This window comes from Thamnophis elegans, chromosome 1, assembly GCF_009769535.1.
Source record: "Thamnophis elegans isolate rThaEle1 chromosome 1, rThaEle1.pri, whole genome shotgun sequence".
NCBI lineage: Eukaryota > Metazoa > Chordata > Lepidosauria > Squamata > Colubridae > Thamnophis > Thamnophis elegans.
The window spans coordinates 48,131,590-48,155,964 of NC_045541.1; the positions used below are offsets into that span (position 1 = coordinate 48,131,590).

The following is a 24,375-nucleotide window of genomic DNA, read 5'->3' on the forward strand; positions in this document are numbered from 1 at the left end:
CATCATAACTACTACCTGTATTTTTAAAAATTGTTTCCTAAAAGCAACAAAATTGATTTATAAACTGGCTGGTAAATTCAAAATGTTTCTATCATTAAGTCATGGCATCTTGAAATATCCAGTGTGCAAGAAGAATCAATATGCAAGAACCTGGTTCTAGATTTGACCTCTTTTCATTGAATCACACAATTTCCAGGCATACATCATTAGCCCATATTCCCCAGATATAAACTGATCTATTTTATGAGCTGTGGTGGCACAGTGTTTAGAATGCAGTACTGCAGGCTACTTCTGCTGTCTGCCGTCTGAATGCAATTTGGCAGTTCGAATTTCACCAGGCTCAAAGTTGACTCAGCCTTCCATCCTTCCGAGGTCAGTAAAATGAGGACCCAGATTGTTGGAGGCAATATGCTGTAAACCATTTAGAGTGCTGTAAAGCACTGTGAAATGATATGTAAGTCTAAGTGCTAAGTGCTATTGCTATTTTGCATTCCACCCAAAGATCTGTTGTTTTCAATGGAATATGGGATGAGTTAATTTGAAAATGTGTAAAAAGTCTATGAAGTGAATAGTAACATATTATGAAGAAATTTTATCTACAAAAGTGAGACAGTACTTGTAACTATCTTTGTACATTTTTTTTAAATCTTGAATTTATTATGACATAATAGATATCACAAAGCACCCAATTGATTACCAACGCTTTCATATATATGAAGATACGTATGTATAGTATTTGAAAGCCACAATAACTTCTGCAATAATAAAGTTATTCAATAATTTGTTTTTTTCATTATTCAAGTAGAGTTTATACATCACAAAGTGATAATTCGTACCTATTACAGGTAAACTAGTGTTTTATCTTTCCATTTGAAAATTTTTACAAAAGTATGACTTTTTACAGAAGATGAAAAGTATTTGTAAAAATATCCAGCACTCAACAAAAATATGAATGTTTTCTTTTTTTAAAAGAAAATCATTGGAACAGCATTCTCTTTGATTTGTCAAGTAATTTCACCAGCTGAGTTCTATAAGGCAAGCTGGTTTCGTAAAGGATTGGCATTTCCTCTAACTGGTTAAATACTGGAAACTGAAAAAGAATCTGTATATTTTTAAGTTTCAAAAGAACTGAAACATTTAAAGATTCAGAAGAGGTACTGAAACATGATTCCATAAGGACTTTCCAAGTGATTGTCTCTTCGCTGAGTTTTCATGACATCTTTCGCTATTAAAAAAATGGGAAAATATAGCATTAATGTTCTTATATCACTGTATACATATCTTTGATAGGATATGTTAATCTATATTAATTAAACTTGTTACTGATGATTAACTGATTCCAAGCATGCAATTGTGTACCATCCTGCTCAGTATTTTAGTCCATAAAGAGAACTACGGACTAGAAAAATGGAAAATACTTTTTCCTCATATGATTTGACCTGCAACATGAGGATCAACATATTAGGCATGCTTACTTAGCACTGTAATGAGCAATTATTTCCATTTATTGTTATTTAATTATAAAATTATTTTGCAATAATATTGTCATCAAGGCTAAAGATATTGTTTATGAGTTCTCTAAAATGGAGCAGGGGAGGACTGGCCTTCAGCTAGGCTTGAACTAAGGGGAGGGTCTCATTCTGGTTCACTGTATTAGCATGTTTCTCTGTTAGCACATGATGAAGTTAATTTACAATTACATACCTGTTGCCTAAGAACAGCCACATTCTCCATCTTCTTGCGAAACGTTATGAACTGCAATGAGACTTTCACATTGCTCGCTTTCTTCAGATGTTCTATAGGATGTTACAGACTTGTGAGGCTTTTAAAATGCATTCATATTATTATGTTATAAAGAGCATAACTATAGCAATGGGATGAATATTACTTTACATCGCCCGCAAGAAATTGTTAAGGACAAACAATACAGATTTGAAATTCCGTAGCAACTGGAGTAATGTTGAGATCTTGTGTTTCATATTAGATATTCAAGCAAGTTTTTTTGAACAACGATAAGCAGAACTCTCCAGAATGATGTGAAGAAAAGAATGTTTCTTATAATAACACATAAAATACTACTGAAAATAAATTATAATAATAGGACATTCAATAGGTGTTCAAATGTTTAGGTCAAAGTAGAAGGAAAGCATATCATTTCCTTCATCATCAGTTAAAACCAGATCTTGCAAAGTTCAGATAGATCTTTACAAATTTCATTTTGAAATGATTTGTGGTTAAAAAAATGACATAGTAAAGACATAGTTTAAAAATTAAGGGAAGAAATATGAAGTGGACCGGAAAGAAGCAAATAAATCACCCTACCTCTGAATACGATGTTTTCGGCAGATAAATACAAAAACTCTTCTAATTCCCACCATTACTGGATCCCAGTTGTTGTAGTGACATAAAAGTGTTGCGATGAAAAAGGAAAAAAATACAGGGATTGCCCCTGCAAAAAATAACCAAGAAAACTGCACCTGAAATTAAAAGATCAGATTGATATTTTATCAAAAGTAAAGAAGTTAATGGAAAGACAAATATGTCATACGTTTGGATCAGGAAAGAGACATTTGGAGGGCAGTAAGGAGCTGTAGAAAAGAAGAAGGGAACATGAGAAGAATATTTAGCCAGAATCTTAAGTAAATCTTGGTTTCAGTAATGTCTACCCAATCTGAACTATTACGCTCCATAATGACATCAACCTTGGCTATGGTTGATGCTTGTTAGTCACATGTTTCCCATTCCTCGTGTCCCATTGTGTGTTCATGTTGAACTCATCAAATAATGGTTTCTCTTTGCTCTTTGCAGTTGTATCAGAATAGGTGAAAGAAAAGAGTGTAGAAGCATATGGCTCTCTGGGGTGTTTCTCCAACGATGAAATATGATGTTCATTCAAATGAAATCAAATGTGGAAAAGGATGATGCTTTCCACAAAGGGGGTCACATTTCTTTGATGGTTCTTCTAAATTAGTTACAAATTTCAAGTTTCTGAAGAAGCTATGTAGATCTCTACGGCTAAAAATGTTTGATCTGTTTTGGCAACGAATGAACTTTACAGCTTGGGCAGGGAAAGGAAAGTGGTAGATGAGAAGAAAGCCCACAAGATAAAATAATCTCATATTTGGGATGAAAAACATTTCAGGAATGGACACTGATAAAGTGTGAATCCTTTAATTTAAGAGGCAGAACTGTGTGAGTAACATAGACATCAACCAAGGTTACAGCTGACAGTTAAAACTGACAGCTGCATTAAATGCTAATTTCACACTATCTATGAAATATCTCACTTTAGAGTTAAAGTGTCACAGTGAGGGTAAATTTTACCAATGTTAGAAATAAATATGGAGAACAGATGATATTTCTACTGTTGCTAGTAAGATATTTCAGTGATCCAGTAACTGATGCTTTGCTTCTTTTGCTTTCCTGAAACAACGATGCAGAAATTTTCTTTTTAAAAACACATTCCTACCTAATCATAACTTTTATATGAAAAGAACAATCTAAATTCAGTAAAATCTCCCCCTACTCTATAAATATATTTTAAATTTATGTTCATGATGTAACAATTACTGGCTTAAATGAAAACTAACTGGGTGACTCACACTCAGTCCAAAACCACCTCACAGGGTTGTTGTGGGGAAAATAGGAAGAGGAAAGTGTTTTTGCTACCTTGAGTTATTTATATAAATAATAGGCAGGATAAAAATAAAATAAATAGTTAAAATAAAATAAATGAATGAATGGCAGGTTCATATTAGCACACAATAGACTGCAGCTACCACTACATCCTGCCTTATTCTGACTCCTAAAGCAAAACACCACAAGGGGGAGATAACACTCTATTTAGAAAAGTATTTCACTTGGGGAACTTACAATGACATCTATTTGAGACTTTCTGAAAACAGAGGGTTTGTATTGCAGTGCTTTTGTTGCTTGCAAACAAACACCTGTGCTTCATCAATGGAGAGCAAGTTTGGTGTAGTGGTTAATATGCCAGACTGGAAAATGGGAGACTGTGAGTTCTAGGCCTCTTTTAAGTATGAAAACTGACTGGGTCACTTTGGACCAGTCACTCACTCATAAGCCAAATCACTTTACAGGGCTGTTGTGGGGAAAACAGGAGGCAGGATTATTAAATATGTTCACTGCCTCAAATTCTATATGAAAAGGTGGGATAAAATAATAACAACAGCAACAACAGCATTAAAAGCTATTGATGGACTAGCAAATCCTATTACCTATAACTAAATACATTTATTTTTGCAACAGCATTAGAACTCTTCATTTGTTCATGAAGATTCCATTAGGAATTTTTAAGATTTTCTTAAATTTAAAATATGAGAAGGTGAGCTCAGTTAAAAAATTGAATTTTAAAAAATGTTGTTGGAATTTTCTGTAATATTTACCACTGCCTTCAGTACAATTTACATTACCTTTTGCATGCATATGTCAGCAATTATGGACAGAGGTATTGTAAGGCTCAGGGCAAGTGTTCCTATAAGTGATGAGGTAAGAAAGCAGCCCCTGGAAAAATGTTAAAATACAAAGTTTTGAGTTTTTTAAAAAATAGAGTCACATAAACAAATTTCACAAATGTATACCAGAGTTTTGCAGAATTTGTAGGTACCGGTATTTTGGCCTAGTAATATTGATTAAACCAAGATACTTAGGAAACTCATAATTTTCCTCTTAATTTATTGACCGGATCTTTCTAGTCCTACCATGTATTTCTGTTATACATATTTATTTGCATATCATGTATACTAATTTGCCATACATATATCATATCAGAGCTTAGTATAACCTGTCTAAGAAATCAAAGGATAACTACCTCTTCCACTATGCCTCAAGATTTTCAGATGCAGTTAATGAAGTCTAATGTTACACATCTAGAATAACTGATTCCAAAAAGTGTACTTGCTATCTGTAACTGATACTAACATACACTGCCATGTTTCAACAGAGGCCCTCTTCATTTAGGAACCACAATTTGGGACCAGAAACTTAGTTGTTAAGTAAAGTGGTTGCTAAGTGAAATTGTAACTGTGCTTATGACTTCCTTTGATTTATGGATCTGCAAGGGCCAAAAATGAGAGGACTGGCTGCAAAGTTATTTTTTTCAAAACCGTGAGTGATTGCTAAATGAAGCAGTTGTTAAACAAGAATTATGTCTGTCTGTCTGTCTCTTTCTCACTTACTCACTCACTCATTTGGCTCTGAAAAATTTCTTCAGGCTCAGTCGAAAGTATTATGCCAAAGATATATTGCTCTTGTCTTTATAGCAATTCATATGATGATTTTCACCATTTATTGATTAAAGGAAAGACTAAATCATCTACATGCACAGATAGCAACACTTACACATCCTTCAAACGTGAATATCCATAATTTGATTTTAAGGAATCAATTCAAACTAATTAGAAAATGTTTGTAAGATATATCTAGACATAATGGTTCTGATTAAAAACCATGCACATACAGATAGAACTTTGCTCTTTCAATTATAGATAAAGTTCCCCTCTTCTATTGCCATTCATTTATGGCCAGCTATGTTCTCCAAGCAAAGAATTGGCAATAAAAGTTGCATCTGCTATTAAGTTGATGTAATTTAGCTTCATTTGTGATATCCCTATAGCCTTAGGTTTGTTGGGAAATGCACAAATTTTATAATTGTACACTAGCATTTTAGGGTCACCTGAAATTATTATCCATTATGTCTAGACAAGAAGCCATATGTCATATCATGTCACATGTTGTGATGGCTATAAAAACCATTCCAATACACACTGTGTTAAGCAATACATTAATATAGTTTGATGTATGAATTCAGCCTTAATGGCTTGTTAACCAAATTATGGCCATAATTTGTGGATCCAACTCTAAAGGTTTTTTAAAAATATAAAATACGTACCATGATACGTAAAACCATATTATAGCTTTTAATATTTAATAAGCAATATTGGTCTGGCTGGATGACAACAGAGGATGAAGGGAATGATGCTTTCCAATGTATGGTATTGTGTCATAATCAATGCTTGGTAAAGACAGCAGTTTCCAAAACATACATTATGGAAAAGCAATTTCATTTGGTCCTATATAGACTGTTGTTAAGAAACCTAATAATCAAAGCAACAAACATACCACAACCAGAGGAATTCAGACAGAACAGTTCCAACAAGGCCATTAATGACTATGCACATTAGGGTTAATTTATTGGGAAATTCAAAGATCTCAAATCCAGTATAATGAAGTAGGAAGAAGCCTGGCCAAAGCAACAGCAAGTTAAACAAGCCAACAAAACCTGCAGGAACAGAATAAACAAACAAATCACATAACAAAGAGTTAGTCTTACATTGCAAAGTATACTTTGCAGAACTTAAAATATCAAATTCAAGATTCAGTCCTAAGTTGAAAAACGGAGTCTTAAAATTTGTTCTTACCAAAAAACATTGGAATATCAAGCTTATCTTCTCTGTCAACTTTTCGTTTTATCATAACTATATAGATCGCATACAGCACAGCTCCCATCAGAGACCACAGAGACCCTGTAAATAAGAAAGCAAGGTATTACCACTGGATTATTAGATGCAATCTTTTTGTTTAACAGACTACTAAAAGTATTCTATTTTTATTCAAATAAATAATTTATGCAAAATTAGAAAATTGTTAAGATCCTGCAAATTATTTCACTTTTTTTTTAAAAAAGCCGATTCCTTCAAAATGAATACTTACTACAGATTCAGCTATTAAAATGGACTTTCTACCCTTTATGTGTTTTTGTCACTTTTTGAATTAAAAATATAAAGCAATATTCATCAATCCCTTCAATTCATTGTAAAGAATTAAAAAAAAAATACCTATTGTATCTCTTCCTGCTGATTTCTCAGATCCAGACAAATTCACCATGACAACACCTCCAATGCTATTTTAGAAACAAATCATTATATTCTAGTTAATTTAGTCAAACAGTTTGTAGGGAAAGAGTTAACAATAAAGAGTGTTTACAATTGCCACTTATTGTTGTATTTCAATGGTCCTCAAAATTTTATATAATTTATACGGACTAAATAATAGCAAATTTTCTTAAAATTACAGAAAATAGCCACTTCTCAGGGGTGAATTCATACAGGCTTGTGAAACTAATTATGGTTTATTTGAATAGACCATTAATCCATATACCATGAGTGATAAACCATGGTTTACTAACCAAAACAACTATAAATGTAAGAGTTGAAGCCTGAGCTTGGTTGTTTTGGTTCTGCTTCCATGTGCACGGAGGACAGGGCACTAGTATTTACCATATATTAGGACAGGGTTTTTTTTCCTGCTTTTGGGAGGAAATAAAGTAGCAAATAGAAACCTTACAGAAGCACAATGGATGCACCTCATTAGTAAGGCTATCACTTTTTTCCATAGCTGCTCTATGGAAAAAAGCAAGCTTGCAAACTTTTGAAGGAGAGTCTCCCTTCCACGAAGGTCCAAAGACCACAGTCCCAACTAGGACCTGCTTTGCAAATGAATGTGGCCCTCTCCCTTCTAAAAGCCAAGTTTTTTTAAAAAAAACCTACCATATTGCTTCCCTCTGCTCTGCTTTATGGATTTGCCTCACTGCAGTATTTGCAGAGGTGAACTCCTCCAGCTTTGAGCAGCCTTTGCAAAGCTGGAAGAGTCATACTGCAAAGAGGAAATCACCTGGGTCACACTAAGAGCCTCACTGAACCAAATTGCAGTGTCATTTTGCTTCCGCTAAGAGAATCACATCATCTGCATGGCAGGAAGCTCTTCATGGAACTTTGCCCAGCCTAATCTAGAATAAAGTAGAACAAACGTATCTTTTCCCTCACCACTTCTGATAGGTGCCCATCAGGTTTAGTGCAAATATGGGTAAAACAGAGGAAGGTGGAACGTTCATGGTTGCAAAGCTTCAAATTCCTGCATGATTTCAACTCCTTTGACTTGCTAGAGATTACTGTCCGCAATAAATGAATGCCTGGGATGATTTGTGGGAAGGGACAACATTGAACTATGTGAATGTGTATGCTGCACAAACAAGCACAGAATTATGCAGTCTGCTCTTCTACATTCCTCTTCTGGTGAGATCATATCACTTTTGATCCCTGGGTCTGGATTCACACTTCATTTTAAATCAATCCAATAGTTTAACAGAACTGAATTGTGGAGAATAGATCAATATCTTACAGGTAAGCCCCCGACTTATGGCCACAACTGAGCCCAAAATTTCCACTGCTAAGTGAGCTTTGCCCCATTTTATGACCTTCTTTACCACAGTTGTTGTGGTAAATCGCTGCAGTTGGTAATTGAATCATGCTGTTATTAAGTGAACCTGGCTTCCCTCATTGACTTTGCTTATCAGAAGCCAGTTGGGAAGGTTACAAAGGGTGATCACGTGACCCTGGGATGCTGAAACCATCATAAATGCATGCTGGTTGCCAAGTGCCTAAATTTGGATCATGTGAGCATTGATAATGCTGCAACAGTTGTATGTATGATCATAATGTATGTAAGTATGTATGTGGTCATAAGCCACTATTTCAGTGCCACTATAACTTTGAACAATCACTAAATTAATGGTTATAAGTCAAGGAGTAACTGAATAGTTTAGCATTATTGAAATTTTCAGAATATAAGATCCATCTTTCCCCCCCTAAAAGAGTGTGGAAATGTGCGTCTTATACACTGAATACAGCCATTTTTGGCCTCCCAAAGCCCCATCCCCCCATCCCACTTTTGTAAAAATGGTCTGTTTTTCACAAAAATTGGGTCGTTTTTGTTTTTCCCCAGCCCTGCTGAACCCTGCAGAATGCTCCTGGGGGCACCTTTTTTTTCTTATTTACCTCTTCGAAATTTTGATGCGTCTTATACACCAGTGGATCTTATAGTCCGAAAAATATGGTCGGTCACTGTTGCTTGTCAAACAAGACACAGTTTTTCATGTTAAACCAAAATTCATAAGCAAGATGTGAGATCCTAGCCATAATAGCTTGTTTAAAACAAATCATGATAAGGGTGAAGTGCATGAATATGATACTGAACACTTCCAATTAACAAAAATTCACATAGGTATCCAAATCATGGCCTTGTTCACACATAACACCAAACCATATTGTGGTTTACAGGTAGTCCTTGCTTATTTTCTGCTCATTCAACAACTGTTCAAATTTATGATGGCACTGAATAAGTTTTACAACAGGTCCTTGAAGTTGTGGTCATTAACAGTGTCCCCATGATTACACAGTTAAAATTCAGGCACTTGTCAATTGATGTGCGTTTATAACTATCAGTCTCCCATGGTCACGTGATCGTCAGTTGTAACCTTCAAAGCCAGCATCTTACAAGCAAAATCAATGAGGAAGCTGGCAGGAAATCATGGTCATGTGACATTGCTTTTAACAACTGTGGGTGACTTTCTTAACAGCTACAGCTGGAACTGACATAAATTGGCATGGTTACATGATCTTTCACTTTACATCCCCATCACTTAGCAAAGGAGTTGCTGGTCCCAATTGTGGTCAGTAAGTGAAGATTACTTGAATTTGGTTTTAATTTATGTATTGTATGAAGTCAGTCACCATAATTTATTCCATAAAACATGGTTAGTAAATGTTAAACCAAAGTTTAATATCACATGTGAATTTAATCTTCGGTGATGCCACAGAGTTAGCTGATTTAAGAAGGTTCACGATGATATTAATCTAACAAATCTCAGATGGCTCATAATGCAGCTGAGAAATGGCTGCTTTAGTAGGGCAATGGAAAATAAAGAAGCAGTACTTATAGCATACATTCTGTAAACTAGAAAAACACTGCTGTAAACTACTTTGAATGATTTTTTCATGTAGTTGTATACAACTAGCTGCAACTAAACATAGTAACAAAATCTCCATTACTAAATCCAACTATCTAGAAGAATGTAAGAAAACTCAAGCCTGTTGGGGAAAAGAAAATTGAAGATTAAGAAGTCTATATTCCTACCTTAAAATGACAGCTAGCAATTTTGAGAGGGTAAATCTATCTCCACTATTACTTGGAAACACTGCAGCAAGGATTAAGGTAAATAATCCTGTGAAAAGAACAAAAGAATATGCTATGCACGATCAAATAACAAATGTAAGACTGAAAACATAATAATCAAAAGATAATGGTTTTAATTAATCTTCGGCCTAAATTAAATTAAAAGTAAAGTCAAACAAACATATTTTATTGGATTTCTTAGACTTTAAAAACATTGTACTATATATAACTTTATTGATTAAAAAAATACTAGCAGCATTTCTTTAAACAAAGTTAAAATATTATCAGAACCCTTTTTTAAAAATGGATTATCTCAGATTCATATATATTTGTTGCAAAAATGAGATTCATTTTTATTTAACAAAGCTTGTATTATTTTTATTTATTTATTCATCACATTTACAAATGAATGATACTGGCTCTTGGAAAAGTATGAAGACTACATTCCTTTAAAATACTTTTTGGAGACTGGGTGACACCTGGAACTGGATTTGATTTGTTAATCAAATAAATGATTTGATTTGTTAATTTGACTTTATTTTAATCTGCTGTTATTGTGCTGCTTTGACTTTATTTTGTTGTATACCACCTGGAGGTGATTACAGTTTAGCAGCATATAAATCTTACGCTTTGGCAAGATGGCTGGCCAATAATACTGCAGAAATTTTAACAATCACACACATTAGTTTACTATTACTGCCATCATTATATGGGAATCAATCCTCAATAATAATCAGTGTAGCTTTTAAACAATTCCACTGATGAGGCTGCTGAATAAGGCTGTACAGGTCTGCTTGTTGAACCTGAACTCTTAATCATGACATGTGATACCTCCCTCCATAGCTGCCTTTAAAAAAAGAAAGAAAGAAATCCTTCAATATCACTCTCTCCCTCATTAGAAGTGATACAAAATAGATAACTGTATTTTTCTTAAATATGAAAAGAGGCTATTTGAATGAAGTAGAACAACAGTTTTAGAATATATCTTCATTACTTACCAGAGGTTGATGACAGAATGTTAACTATTGCCACTTGAGTATCTGAAAGTGCTTCTTGATAAGAGAAATTTGCCAAGAACCACTAGAACATAAAACAGTAGATATTAGCATAACATTCAATTTCTTGTTTGTAACAACTGCTTTGAAAGTCAGAAAAAAGTGTTGTAAACCATTACAAATATTTAAATAATCTATATTTAGAGCATAACAAGAGCATACACACAATAACATTGGCCTGCATTAAGAAAAGGGAGAAGCTGATTTTACTGTAAACTACTGTTCTGATCCCAGAAAGAAACCCTACAGAAAGGTTAACTCTACCTAGTCTGATAGGACTTCTTCCTGTTCTAAGAAGAAAACCCTACTTCAGTTACTTTAGAGCAGGGGTGTCAAACTCGTGGCCTCACAGCAGCATCATGTGACATTTTGTGATTTTTTTTTGCACCTCTTCGCTAAATCGGACATGGGTGTGGCCAGTGTGTGACGCATCCAGCCCATGGGCGAAAGTTTGACAGCCCCACTTTAGAGCATTGGCTTCAACTGTTTATAATAAACCTTTTTTTTCTACATAATTCCTGCATTGACACAAGTGTTTGCAACTGACAAGAGGGATGTTGAAATGTAGGAAAGGACATTATCCATCAATTATCACATCCTGATAGTAGACAGTACACTGAGGATCTGACATTTAGCTGCTTGTACTGATTCCTCTCCCTGATTGCAAAGTGAATCCATCTTTTAGGGTTCCGAAGAATAATTTGCTATTAAGCTCCACAACACCAAACCTCCAGTCACCAAAAACAGAGTGGAGAGCAAAAGGATATACTGCAGCAGAATTCTTAGGGAGGGACAGTAAAAATTAAAGCACTTTCTGTAGGACCATGTGACCAAAAGTAGCATCTGCTGAGGCAAACTGGTCTATCTGGTAATGTCTAATGAATGTAGACAATTTCATGCATGTGGTTTGCTTACAGATGTCTATTAGCAGGAGTACTTTGATGGTATAGCTGCAATGCTAGAAGGAAGCTGTTTCTTGCTGGCAGAATATTTCAACATAATGCATTCAACTAACCCCTTCAGTTGACAGTGAATTGTGTAATTCTCACATTATCTGTTTTGTGAGAAAAGATTATTGGCCTCCTGAACCCCAAGGGAGCATTTGAAATATATTATTAGCACTCTTGGCTGATACAGTGCTATCAAGTTGGTGTCAATTCATAGTGACTATACAGGTAAGTTTTCTCCAAGAACTGTTTCCAGCTTTTGGGACTCACAATGGTGTATGCAATGCTGTCATAATCAACTCTATCCACTTTGCTACTGTGATCCTCTTCTTCTCTTTTCTTTCAATTTCCCTAGCATTATACACTTATCAAATGAAACAATGACAATTCCCATCAATATCCCAAGAGGATAAACACAGGGTAGGCTTGCATCTCTGAAGAAGTGGGGTATTTGAATGTGGCAAGATAGAGATGCATTTGCTGAGTAGAGACAAATGCTTCTCCACACAACACATTTGTACCCTTCTGCTATAAACTCCAAAATCTCATCATTCAAAAGTGTACCAAATCACTTGGTAGATAGAGCCTGGGCATGTGATTATTAAGATAGATTCCACTGCCAAACCTGAAAAGCTGGAGCTCAGATCTTCCCACTCAATGTCTAGGTATAAATCCAGATAATGAATTGGGACTTGACACATTTGGTGTCCTTTGTTATTTCTAGGAAAAAAATCTGGCATCCATATACGCAGTCCTTTGCTTTGTTTTAATGTTTTGCACTTTCTGTGTTCTGTAGGATCCATGGGTACTTCATTTTCCTCTTCTTGGAAAAATAATAATAGAAAACATTTGACAACCTTGTGGAATTCAGCTTGCCAGTCCTCTCTTTCTTCCAGCTTGAACCATGAAAATCACCCATGGGAATGTTCATATTGGCCACTTCTGTATGGGTATATTGGACCCAACAGAAATCTGTTTTCAGGGTCCTAATCATTAATGACCCTAATAACTGGTTTGTTTCTCCTTTGATCTATCAGGGTTCACTTCTTATTCCTCTGACATACTGTCTAAAGATTCTTAATTCTTGTGTTATGTGTTTCTACTGCTGTGTCCAGCTTTTTTGGGTGTTATGAGGCTTCTAGCTGTCATGTAGGTCCCTGCTGCTGGCACGTAGTCCAGGTCCAACTACCAAAAGATTATCTCTGTAAGTATCTCCTGGTGATATCTTAAATTGATGCTGCCCAATTTCTTGTTTGATGGATGGATGGAAGAGGGTCACTGCAATTGGGATTATCTGCTTCTTCAGGCTCTTTTCCTTAATTCTGTTCCTCTGTTCACAGTGCTGCAGGAGTTGGAGAAGGGCTATCAGTTCCTTGGATAACTTTTTCTTTGTTTCATTTTCCTAAGTATTCAATGCCTTACTGTTGTTTAAGGAACATGGAGATATTTTTCACATCACCCCAGAGCTCTGTATTTTCCTGAAAGCCATCACTACTGGTATGTTTCCTGCACCTAGCTAGGAGGCCAGTTAGGTACCTGCATGATTATACTGCCATGCAGTCAGTGGCAGTGGTCCTCACCACTTCTTATTGCATCTTCAAATAATTTTCTCCTTCCTTCCTTCCTCCTCCCTCCCTCTCCTACAGATTGAAACTGAGAAGAAAAACCATTTGCTTCTTCTAGGCATTTGCTAGAAAAATGGATGAGGAATAATGGAAAAGTGGAAAAATGGAAGAGGGTTCTTTCTTTCTTTTTTAATCTAGAAGAGGTAGACAAAACCTTTTTGATCAACTTCTCCTTCAATGACTTAAAAGGAAAGGATTGGGCAATTATAACACAAACAGAAATATCAGGCTGAGCTTCCCTGTCATGAGTATATCTATTGACACCAGTCTTGGAAGTTCTAGTCTCTCTTCCCTTTTGTAACTTTCTTTCAAATAAATTTTTAAGTAATAATAATAATAGGAAACTAGTACATGATGAGCAAAACACCAGCCTCCATTATTATATCCATCTGCATTTATGCTTATTAGCCCTAAAAGGTCTGAAAGAAAATAGTCATTCTTTGGAAATAATAATGAGGAGCTTCTGCCCATTGCTTTATTCGTTAGTATGCTGATCTGCTTAGAAAAGAAATGACAAAGGGAAGGAGAAGTGGCAATAAAAGAGAATATATGTAGCTCAGGAAGTAATCCTGAGCTGAGGATTCCTTGGTGCTCGGTTTGGTTGTTTGCTTGCAGATGTTTCATTATCCAACTCGGTAACATCATCAATGCTATTAAGGGTGGGTTTGCTCCCTCCTTATGTCTGTCTGTCTGTCCGTCCATCCATCTGTCATCTATCTATCATAGCTTATATACTATAAGTAAATATTGTTTATATATAGTATATGCTGCTTATATACAGTAACTAAAGCCCCCCCAAAAACATCTTATATAAGCCAAAAGACCTGTGGCTTGAGAAGTTAAAACCAGGATTCATCTACAACATACAGTAACAGTCACTATGTAGAATAGTCAGGGAGAAAACTATCAGAACACATTGATGAATACCAAGTAGCAGCCAGAAGATAAGATGAAAACTTCTTACTCAGAACCCATAGACAGATCCAACTACAGTTTCAACTTGGAAACTGTGAGCATCCTAGACCAACATAAATCCAAAAATATTATAAAATTCCTGGAAACTTGGCATCAAATAAATCAACCCACAATAGACACATAGAAATAAACTGTGTTTACACATTGTTCAAGAGAGAATAAAAAAGATAAGTAGGAACCTCTCCAGCAACCAAAGAGAGGTTAAATCATACAAACAATCATGCAGAAAACAATACTCTAGTGAAGGAAACACCAAGAAGAAAACAACACCCCCACCAACATTGACAGGGCAAGCTACTGTATATAGGGAGCAAACCAGGGGTGGGTTGTTGCCGGTGTTACTGCCAGTTGGCTGCGTGTGCGGGTGTGCGTAGTTTCCTATAAATTGTTCTGCACATGCACAGAACATTAAGAAAGGACTAAAAAACATGCCTCAATGGCATGGGTGACTGGGGAACCGGTTCAGGGGTGTGACCAGCCTGCCGTCCATACCGGTTTGGCGACCCAGTCACAATTTCCACTACTGGTTCATCTGAACCAGTGCGAACCAGTAGCAACCCACCTTTGGAGCAAACCCCATACTGATTAGCACCAATGATGTCACTAGTCTGCAAGCAAACAACCAAACTCAGAGAACATTAAGGAAAGGTAATAACTAGGAAGCACAGTGGCTAGAAGGTGGGTGGCAGGTAGCTTTATGCTACATCACTATATTCTTTTTTTCCCCATTGATGAATGGGGAAAAAATTACTCCTGCTTCCAGATAGTTTATGAAAATGCTAACAGTATGTATATATAGGGAGGCAAATGCCTGCTGCAAAATAATAGTAATTGTAAATACACATCTAGAGTAGACAGATATTTTGCTATTTTTCTATGATATATCCTGAATCACAGCAATCATAAACTGATTGGAACATGAAAATGCCAACTTTCAAATCAGAGAAAGTTAATCATATATTCATATAACTGTTCACCTAAAGTCCAATTAATGTTCAAACCTTTATAACAAATACCATATTTCCCCGAAAAGAAGACAGGGTCTTATTTTCTTTTGACCCTCAAAATAAGCACTTGACCTTATTTTCAGGGAGGTCTTATTATTTTTGAAGTGCAGGAGGCGGCATGCGTGGTCATTTCATGGCTGCTGCTGTGTTGCAATATTTTTGGGAAGGGTTTATTTTCAGGGGAAGACTTCTTTTAGCGTATGCACTCAAAAGCCCAATTGCGCTTATTATCTGGGAGTTCTTATTTTTAAGGAAACAGGGTAGGACAAATTAATCATGGCTAATTTAACAGAAATTAGCTTTTTTCCTGGATTAAAGGCATTAAAAGAGGAAATGTAACTGTTAGAAAGCTTAATTTCTCAAGAACTGGGGGGATGGGGGGTGGAACCATGTGTTTTTCCAAACTGCTGAATAGGTTTTCTGACAGAGTGAATTTACAGGCAACTTAAATTTGCAGATATATATCTTAATGCTAGAATATAATTATATGCATTTTGTGATGACTGAAATTAATGGAATGTACGGTCATATCAATACCAAATATATTCTAAGATCTAAAAATGCACTACTACCTGACTCAAAACACCATCTGAGTATTAATGAATCTAGATCAGTTCTGGAAAATTAATCATGGAATTTTGTCACTTTCACACTAGTGGAGGCAAGGAAAATATAATTCCAAGTTTTGATGTCTGATGGATGATAGAAAATTTGAAGCAACAGAATTACAAGTGAATAACTAACAACAAATTACTTAAGGTGTTTTTCTGTTTGTTTGGGGAATTACTGCAAGAGGCAGGAAACCATAATATACACATTTCTTTTGTCACAATGAATATAAGCATTTGCTCATTAAAATTGTCAGTTCCATTAAATTGGAACTTTAAACCAATTAGGGGAGAAGCCAAAATTATGTAGTTTCCTAAATGGTATGAACAAGGTTAAACAGTTGATATCCCAAATGATTTGTCTTCTATTAATATACCAGAGTTAAAAGACTCAATTTATACTCTGCAACAATTAAAAACAGATGACGTACCACAAAGCAAAAGAAAAAGCTGATTTTGGCTACTTGAAGTGCAGTAAGCTTCCCAACAGCTTTTAATATTGAATCCTGCTCTTTAACTGTTGGGTAAGACATACGAGACAGCTTTGCTTCCAGTGCATGACTTGCTGGGAGTTGTCGAATCTCCATAATGTTACTGAATCTTACACGAGGTTTTTTGGGAGCTTTAGGTGGGGAAAAAATGGTGTGTATTAGACTGGAACAGAAAAACAATCAGCAAGATAAGGTTCCTCCCCATGTTTGAACAGTTTATATCTGCAGCATGAATTAGCTTGTATACAGAAAAGATAAGCTAGAGCTGCAGATTTTACTCTAAGAGGTTTTGATTTGTACTGATTGCATTTATTTAAAGAAAAAGCCAGAATTTCTTAATTTTTAGAGTAACTGATTTGCTTTCTACCAGGAATGCATTTTTCATGAATTTGGTCTTTAAAACCTGATTCATGCATTTAACATTATACCTTTGATTTTAAGTATGGCATGACTTTTACTCCATCTTGTGGTTAATTCAACCAAAGGCTAACTAAGTGTACCAAAATGAAAAATGCTGTTTCTAGTTCTAGATTCTTGTTTTCTAAAGAAATAGGAGTAGGACAACAAAACATCTTTTAGCTTCATCTATATATTCAAATTTAATTCCTCTAAGACAGATAAATAAAAATAAACACTAAAGGTGTCTAATCCATATTGCAAATGTAAAGATTTTTCAGTTTACATTTACAATATATATAGGGATACAAAATAGATAACTAAAAAGCAAAAGCAATTAACTATGGATTTTCATACCATACTTCTAGTATTACATGGGGATACAGTGGGTGATATAAAAATATGTTTTTAAAATTCTGAAATATGTACTTACTTTTTTCAGCATCACTGTTAATGCTGCTACTTTTTTCACTTGGCAAATCATGAAACTTTACAGGAACATACAAAGGTTCACTCTGAAATGCAACGTAACCAATTCCCAGTCATATAACGCAGTTATCAAAACAAAATCAAGAGCTTTGGGCAATGTGATGAACAAAAAGGTACTCAACACTCTATAGAACTAAATAGAATTAAAATCCCACTGCTTAGATCAGCTGTTTATTTGGCATACCCAGAATTTCAAGCACAACCTTCTCATTTTTATAGGAGGCCCTTAGGCGATCCTCCACCAAGTAGAAAATATAACCCTCGTGTTCTTCATGTAAATTGATGAACTTCCCTACATGCACAGATCCATTTTATGACCGAGCAAACTGACTATCCCAATTCTGAAAAGAATTTATCTTTTTAGAAATAAAATAAATTTATTTTGGTACAATAACATCAAATTGGTCCTTAATTATAAAGACACTTGTATTCACATGTGCGTAGGCCAGTTAACATTCAAAGTGATCCGCAGATTTAAATTGGTTTTGCATCCCTGCAAACATAGTCCCTTCCTGGATTTTCAGACGTAGTTCAACAAGAATGCAATAATTAGCAAGGATTTCAGTGCAACACAATCCTAAAACAAACTATCAAAAAAGAAAGTAAAACCTTCCCTATTGAATTAATTTTCACTTAGATGATTTGATGGTGTTGGTTGAGAGAGGTACAGATAACTATATAAAAACTTCTTTTTGCACTATAAGATGGTATTTTGGCCCATCACATGTTTTCTGCCATTCAATGAAGGCCCTGTAGTCTTCCCACAAGGTTTTTCAGAAGTGATTTGTCATTGCCTCCTTCCTAGAGCTGTGATGAAGTGACTGGCCCAAGGTCACCCTGCTGCCTTTGTGCCCCGGGTGGAGCTAGAACTCAGAAAATCCCGATTTCTATCCTGATATCTTAACCACTACACAATACCAAAATAGCTTTATGCAAACAAGTGACAGAAGTAATCTCGAACTATAAGACTTATTTCCCAAAGCCAAATATAAAATGTGTTTGCAAATCAGAAATATTTGTTATTAGTTGTTTGGTACCATTTTTTATGGTTCTCTTTATCATGTTTAATCACCTTTTGTTAAAAACTACAAGGTATCTTTTTCTGATCTATTTTTATTTTAAAGAGAAATTTAAAAAAGAGAAACGAATAAATATTGCCATATGGCAATACAATGCTTAAATGAGAAAACTTACCAAAGAACTATTCACAGTACTGTCAGTTGTACAAGTGGCAAAATAATTTTCAGCATCTGCAAACTAAGCAGAAATTTGACACCTCAGATTTTATTAATATATATCTAGTGCTTTGATTTTTAAAAGTATGTTTAAGTCAGAGAATATTATCATCATTAATATCTTTGACTGAGATACAGATTGAGGAAAAATGGCCCACTGACAGCCACATTCCAATTCTTCTTCCTTGCTCCTAAACTAGTATCAGTTTCAAAGCCAATATTTGCCATTGCTTTAAAACTATTCCCAGAGAATAATAAGAGACGATAAACAGTATCGCTACAATAAAACAAAATGTGATCAGAGGCATATGGCAAGTTGACTATAAAATAAATCAGTATTTTGATGTTTTTCTCAATTATCCAGCTGTTAGCAGTAAGCTGATCACTAGTTTAGAAGTCAGCCAAAAATAAACGAACAAAAAGCAAACTATGATGTATTCCTCTTAACACATTTTATTAAAAAGTTTAATAATTTTTTCTTTCATAATAAGAAATTATCTACCCTGTTTCCCTGAAAATAAGACCTCCTCGGATAATAAGTCCAATCGGGCTTTTGAGTGTATGTGCTAAAATAAGCCCTTCCCTGAAAATAAGCCGTTCCTGAAAATATTGCAACACAGCAGCAGCCATAAGGTGACCACACTTGCCACCTCCTGCACCTCAAAAATAATAAGACCTTCCCAAAAATAAGGCCAAGCACTTATTTCAGGGGTCAAAAGAAAATAAAACCCTGTCTTATTTTCGGTGAAACACAGTAAATAGTTTTCAACCGTCAGCATTTACAAGCATCTGAATTGCCCAGGTCTGGTTTGCAACTTCCATTAGCAATAATCACTGTCTATGCCATTTGGGAATTATGATCATTGTTGTCCATTCTCCAGCTAGAAACCTAAGTTAAAAATGCTAATCTGTAATATCATTTGCAAGTAATCCCAGATCTCAAAAGGGGTATTTGGGAACTATAAACAAGAGCTGAGGAATCATTCTTAAATCACTGTTAAGCTATAAACTACTCTATTATTTAGGTTGTGTGATGCTTGGATTCCAATCTTAAAACAACAACAACGATGAAGCATTTATTAGGGCATCTACACTTTTTACCCAGTCTCTGCAAAGGGCACGTTTGTGATCCCAGCAAAAGCCACGGCTGCTTTATAGAGATAGAGGCAAAAACCCATGCATGCTCCAAAGTACCACTAAGAACCAATTTTGTATAGCCTTCCTGCTTATCTCCAGCTATTTGGCTGCCAGGACACTTCATGGCAAATGATAATCTGAACAAAATACTCTTTTATTTAAGATACAAAAGAGAGAAACTAAAGATAAAATGAAATTTTGAATAAAATTCTATGTAATACATAGAAATCTACCCAGTCTTCTAATTGAGTTCATGAGCTAATAATTAATCTACCAGCCTAGAAGCCTGGAGATGGTGAGTTCTAGTCCCGCTTTAGGCATGAAAACCTGCTGGGTGACTGTGGGCCAGTCACTCTCTCTCAACCCACCTGTTACAGTTGTTATTGTGGAGAAAATAGGAAGTGTGTGTGTTCACCACCATAAGATATTTATAAAAATAATAAAGGTGGAATATAAACAAACAGATGAATATAGTTACAGAGCTCTTTGTTTCATAGATAAACAAGATTTGTCAATAATCTAATGTATTTTCTAGTTGTGAGAGTTCAGTGAGAGGAAAACAACTGAATGAATTAGTCAGCTCTCGTTTTCTCATGGCATATTGTGAGTAGCACAATGACTGGGTTTACTGCATTTTATCAATAGAAAAACTACAGACCTCTTAATAAAGAAATCAACTTTGACAACATAGTTTTTCTTAAAATAACATTTAATGTGATATCTTTGTAAAGAACTAATAACACTTCAGCTAGAGGCAGAATATCACAAACAATATAAACCACGGGTTAACTTTCTTCATATCAGTTCCCCAAGAAACATTACTGCTATTTTTCATTTATGTAAAGATTCACTTTGAAATGCTAGACTTATTGAAACATTGCTGTATACGCTGAACATTTGGAAATTATCTTCTATTAGTTTATGTGGACTTTTGTCTCTATTTTACACTTTGTTCTTGTGTATAAAAAAGTCACAGTACTGATAAAAATCAATAAACAGAACAATACTTACAAAAGCTGCATGTCTTCCACGAAATCCACGCGTACACTGTTGCCTCCATGGTTTCCAGATGATGAATCCCAAGAGGTAAAGAACAAACATGGATGTTTTCGCAAACGTACTGAAGAATGGTTTTTTATACATAGTAAAAACATACTGGAGAGAAAAGGAAAAAAACCATCACTTATAAATACATTAAGCTACATGGACCTTCAAACATGGAAACATGATTTAAGAATTACAGCATTCCTGGATTTGTATTCAATCTCAGTCAAGACCAGGATGTGTATTAATTACTGTTCTCCATACCATAAATTATTAACATATTTCTGGCAAAAATAGATGTACTGATTTATTAAAGTTTTTAACATATAATGGTCTGCATTTTTGCTACTTGCAAATCCTTTGCAAAGTTATCTGTTGCAGCTGAAATTCCAAGAGAGTGGACAAGCCTGATGGATCACATTTAAGGATAGTCTCTTGAGACACCAAATTCCTAGGAGATGGATTTGAGAAGAAATGATTGTGGATAACTTGCTTATCTACGTGGTTGCTCAGAGTTGACAATGACTTGATGGTATATAATCAATCAATCAATCAATCAATCAATCGGTAAACAGGAAAAAATTGCATCTAGCTATCGAAGTGTGATATATTTATGTAGCCCTCAACTTCCAACCACAATTGAGTCCAACATTTCTGTTGCAAGGCACTCTTAAGTGAGTTTTGGCCCATTTTATCACCTTTGTTGGCACAGTTAAGTGAATCACTGCAGTTGTTAAGTGAATCTAGCTTTCCCATTGATCTGCTTGGCAGAAAGTCACAAAAGGTGATCAGATGACTCTAGGACACTGCAACTATCATAAATATAAGCCAACTGCCACACAGCTGTATTTTGATCATGTGACATGCGGATACTGCAATGGTCATAACTCTATTTTATCAGTGCAGCTGTAATTTTGAATGGTCACTACATGAATGGTTGCAAGTCGAGGACTTCTAGTATGCACTTGGAATATTTTCCTCATCTTAGAAGGAGTAAACTTAGCTCTTTTGGTTGGGGGACAGGAAGAACTTACAAAATGTACCACCATGGCATGAAAATTAAAAAAAAAAAATTCTACAAAATGTAACTGGTGCATTATATTTGCCATATATGTGCATGCTTTAATAAGTTGAAATATTTCAGTGGGGTGTATTTGATTTTTCATATGACTAAGGCTAGTTATAAAACCTTAGTAATCCGTTTTTGAGTAATTAGTGTAGCAAACATTTTTTGAGTAATTAGTTTAGTAAACAATGAAATGGGCGGTATGGCATGTTGTCAAAAATACTACTAGTTTCACTTGGGTTAACAAAAAATTAATATCACAATATTGTTGCATTATAGCATAATACTTACTGATGTGAGTTCGGAAGAGGCAACCCATATGACATCCACCAGAAGAAGAATGACAATGCCAAGAGCCATTCGCCTACGCTGAGTCAGAGAACTGCTTTGCGGGTTCATCCGATTCATGATAAAAATCCAAACCATTTGTAACTTGTCAAACAACAGCAGTGACAATGAGTTTTTTAAATGAATTGAAACAGACTTTATCCTCCAGGAACTGGGTGGGACAGGCATTCAAATATTAAAGTACAGCAAAAATGTAAACCAATGATCAATCTGTATGGTATGAAAGAAAATTGGACACAACTTATCTTATTCCATAAGCAGAATATTAAAATTCCTCCCCCCTGCCCAACTATTATTTATACTGGCAGAGAAATCTCTGAAATATTGTTTTGTACTGACATTGCTACCATCAGCATCCAATGTTATTTTCCTGCCCGCTCTGTTGCAGGCAATCCATTTTGGTGGCCCTGATCTCTCTGAACATTGGTAGTACTGTATAAAGATAATGTTTCGTCTGCTAGTATGAGCTAAGAAAAGAAAGGAGGACAAGGAGAAGTAGTTGGGTGAGAAGAGACTACATCTAGATGTTTATTTGTCAGGATTTCTCTGCCATGCAAGGCATGTGAAAAACAATAAACAAATAACGTATTTCTACTAGGCAAAGGAAGTAATGAGAAAGAAAAGCAATGAGCAAAAGACAAAAGGAAAAAAAAAATCTCTTCGCTCAGTAAGAAGAGGGGGAAAAAATTAAAATGATTTGGGCAGCTCTTATTGGTAGGGGTTTCTTAGATTATTGTAGATATGATCATGAAAACATATTAGATTCCAATCCAGTAATAAAGCCAATTATTGCATTTTGGTTAATGAAAAAAACCTATCCAGCAGTGACGTGCAGTCAGGAGAGGCAGGGCCTCACCACTGTCATCATGAAAAAGAAAAACAAATTTAAAAGGAGAAAGGCAGAGGTAGTTGCTGCCAGATTCACAGTGGATGACTCTGCTTAGTGCTTAACTGCAGGTGAGGCGAGAGAACCACATGCCTCCTTTAGACTATCTTTATGATCACTTGAGCAGAATTAAGCAAGGGTTAAAAGGCGAAAAATTCCTTATGCAAAGGAGGCACGTGGTTCTCTCACCTCCTCCTGCAGAGGGCACTTTTTAGAGGCTTTTTTAAAACAGTTAAGCAGAGTCATCCACATGGTGACTCTAGCAGCAACTATCCCAGCCTGGCTAGAGCAACTCTTGCCTTTTTCTTTTTACATTTTCACATTTTCATTGTGGCAGCCAAGAGGAGAGTTGAAATCCTCTGTGACACAGCTGGAAAAGGTATGTGGGTTGGAGGGAGGGGGGAGGAATTCAAAATTATTTGTAAGTAATTGTAATTTGTATTATTATAAGGTGTGTGTGTGTGTGTGTGTGTGTGTGTGTTTTACCTGCCTCTGCTGGCACGCGGGCTGGCACTTTATTTTTTATTTTTATTTTTTAAAGCCATGCTGCCCGGCCTCGCCATAGAGCGGGACACGCTGGCTTCCGGCCATACAGTGGGTCCCACTGTATGGCCGGGGCGGGGGCATGCACTTTAAAGTGCATGCCGCCGCAAAGTGGGATGTGTCTTGCTTTATGGTGGGGCGCGGGGGCATGCATTTTAAAGTGCCGGCACGCCTTTCGGCCATACAGTGGGTCCCGCTGTATGGCCGGGGCGGCGGCATGCACTTTAAAGTGCCGGCGCGCCTGTCCGCCATAGAGTAGGCTTGTTCTCTGCTTTAAGGGGGCTTTGCGTGGGAAGGGGGGGCTCTGCTTGGCTTTCCCCCCTCTCCTCAGGTGCAGCGGCAGTGGCGGGATGGATGGCACGTGCGCATGCACTATTCCGGCTGGCAGTGGGGGGGGAGGCAGAATGCCACAAGGAAAATCCTGACATGTGAGGGCGGGCAGAGGCAGGGGGCTCTGCCAACACCAGCCGCTGCTGCCCCTCCTCGGTGCT

At 36.0% G+C, this 24,375-nt stretch overlaps 1 protein-coding gene across 3 annotated transcripts in view; it reads right to left on the reverse strand.

Annotated features, from left to right (window-relative positions):
• Nucleotides 1-623: 623 nt before the first annotated feature.
• SLC35F5 (solute carrier family 35 member F5) overlaps nucleotides 624-24,375 on the reverse strand; it is a 35,460-nt gene continuing 11,708 nt past the window's right edge. For 2 of the 3 annotated variants that reach the window (XM_032215627.1, XM_032215619.1), the window contains exons 5-18: nucleotides 22,399-22,665; nucleotides 21,009-21,152; nucleotides 18,820-18,882; nucleotides 17,570-17,651; nucleotides 16,681-16,871; nucleotides 11,031-11,112; nucleotides 9,994-10,081; nucleotides 6,858-6,922; nucleotides 6,441-6,545; nucleotides 6,142-6,301; nucleotides 4,434-4,524; nucleotides 2,323-2,477; nucleotides 1,705-1,796; nucleotides 624-1,225 (exon numbers count right to left, since the gene is read on the reverse strand). In XM_032215627.1, coding sequence (XP_032071518.1) covers nucleotides 1,712-1,796; nucleotides 2,323-2,477; nucleotides 4,434-4,524; nucleotides 6,142-6,301; nucleotides 6,441-6,545; nucleotides 6,858-6,922; nucleotides 9,994-10,081; nucleotides 11,031-11,112; nucleotides 16,681-16,871; nucleotides 17,570-17,651; nucleotides 18,820-18,882; nucleotides 21,009-21,152; nucleotides 22,399-22,623 — 1,536 coding nt within the window. In that variant the 5' untranslated portion in view covers nucleotides 22,624-22,665 and the 3' untranslated portion in view covers nucleotides 624-1,225; nucleotides 1,705-1,711. The remainder of the gene's footprint in view (nucleotides 1,226-1,704; nucleotides 1,797-2,322; nucleotides 2,478-4,433; nucleotides 4,525-6,141; nucleotides 6,302-6,440; nucleotides 6,546-6,857; nucleotides 6,923-9,993; nucleotides 10,082-11,030; nucleotides 11,113-16,680; nucleotides 16,872-17,569; nucleotides 17,652-18,819; nucleotides 18,883-21,008; nucleotides 21,153-22,398; nucleotides 22,666-24,375) is intronic. The other variant, XM_032215636.1, reaches the window with a different exon arrangement.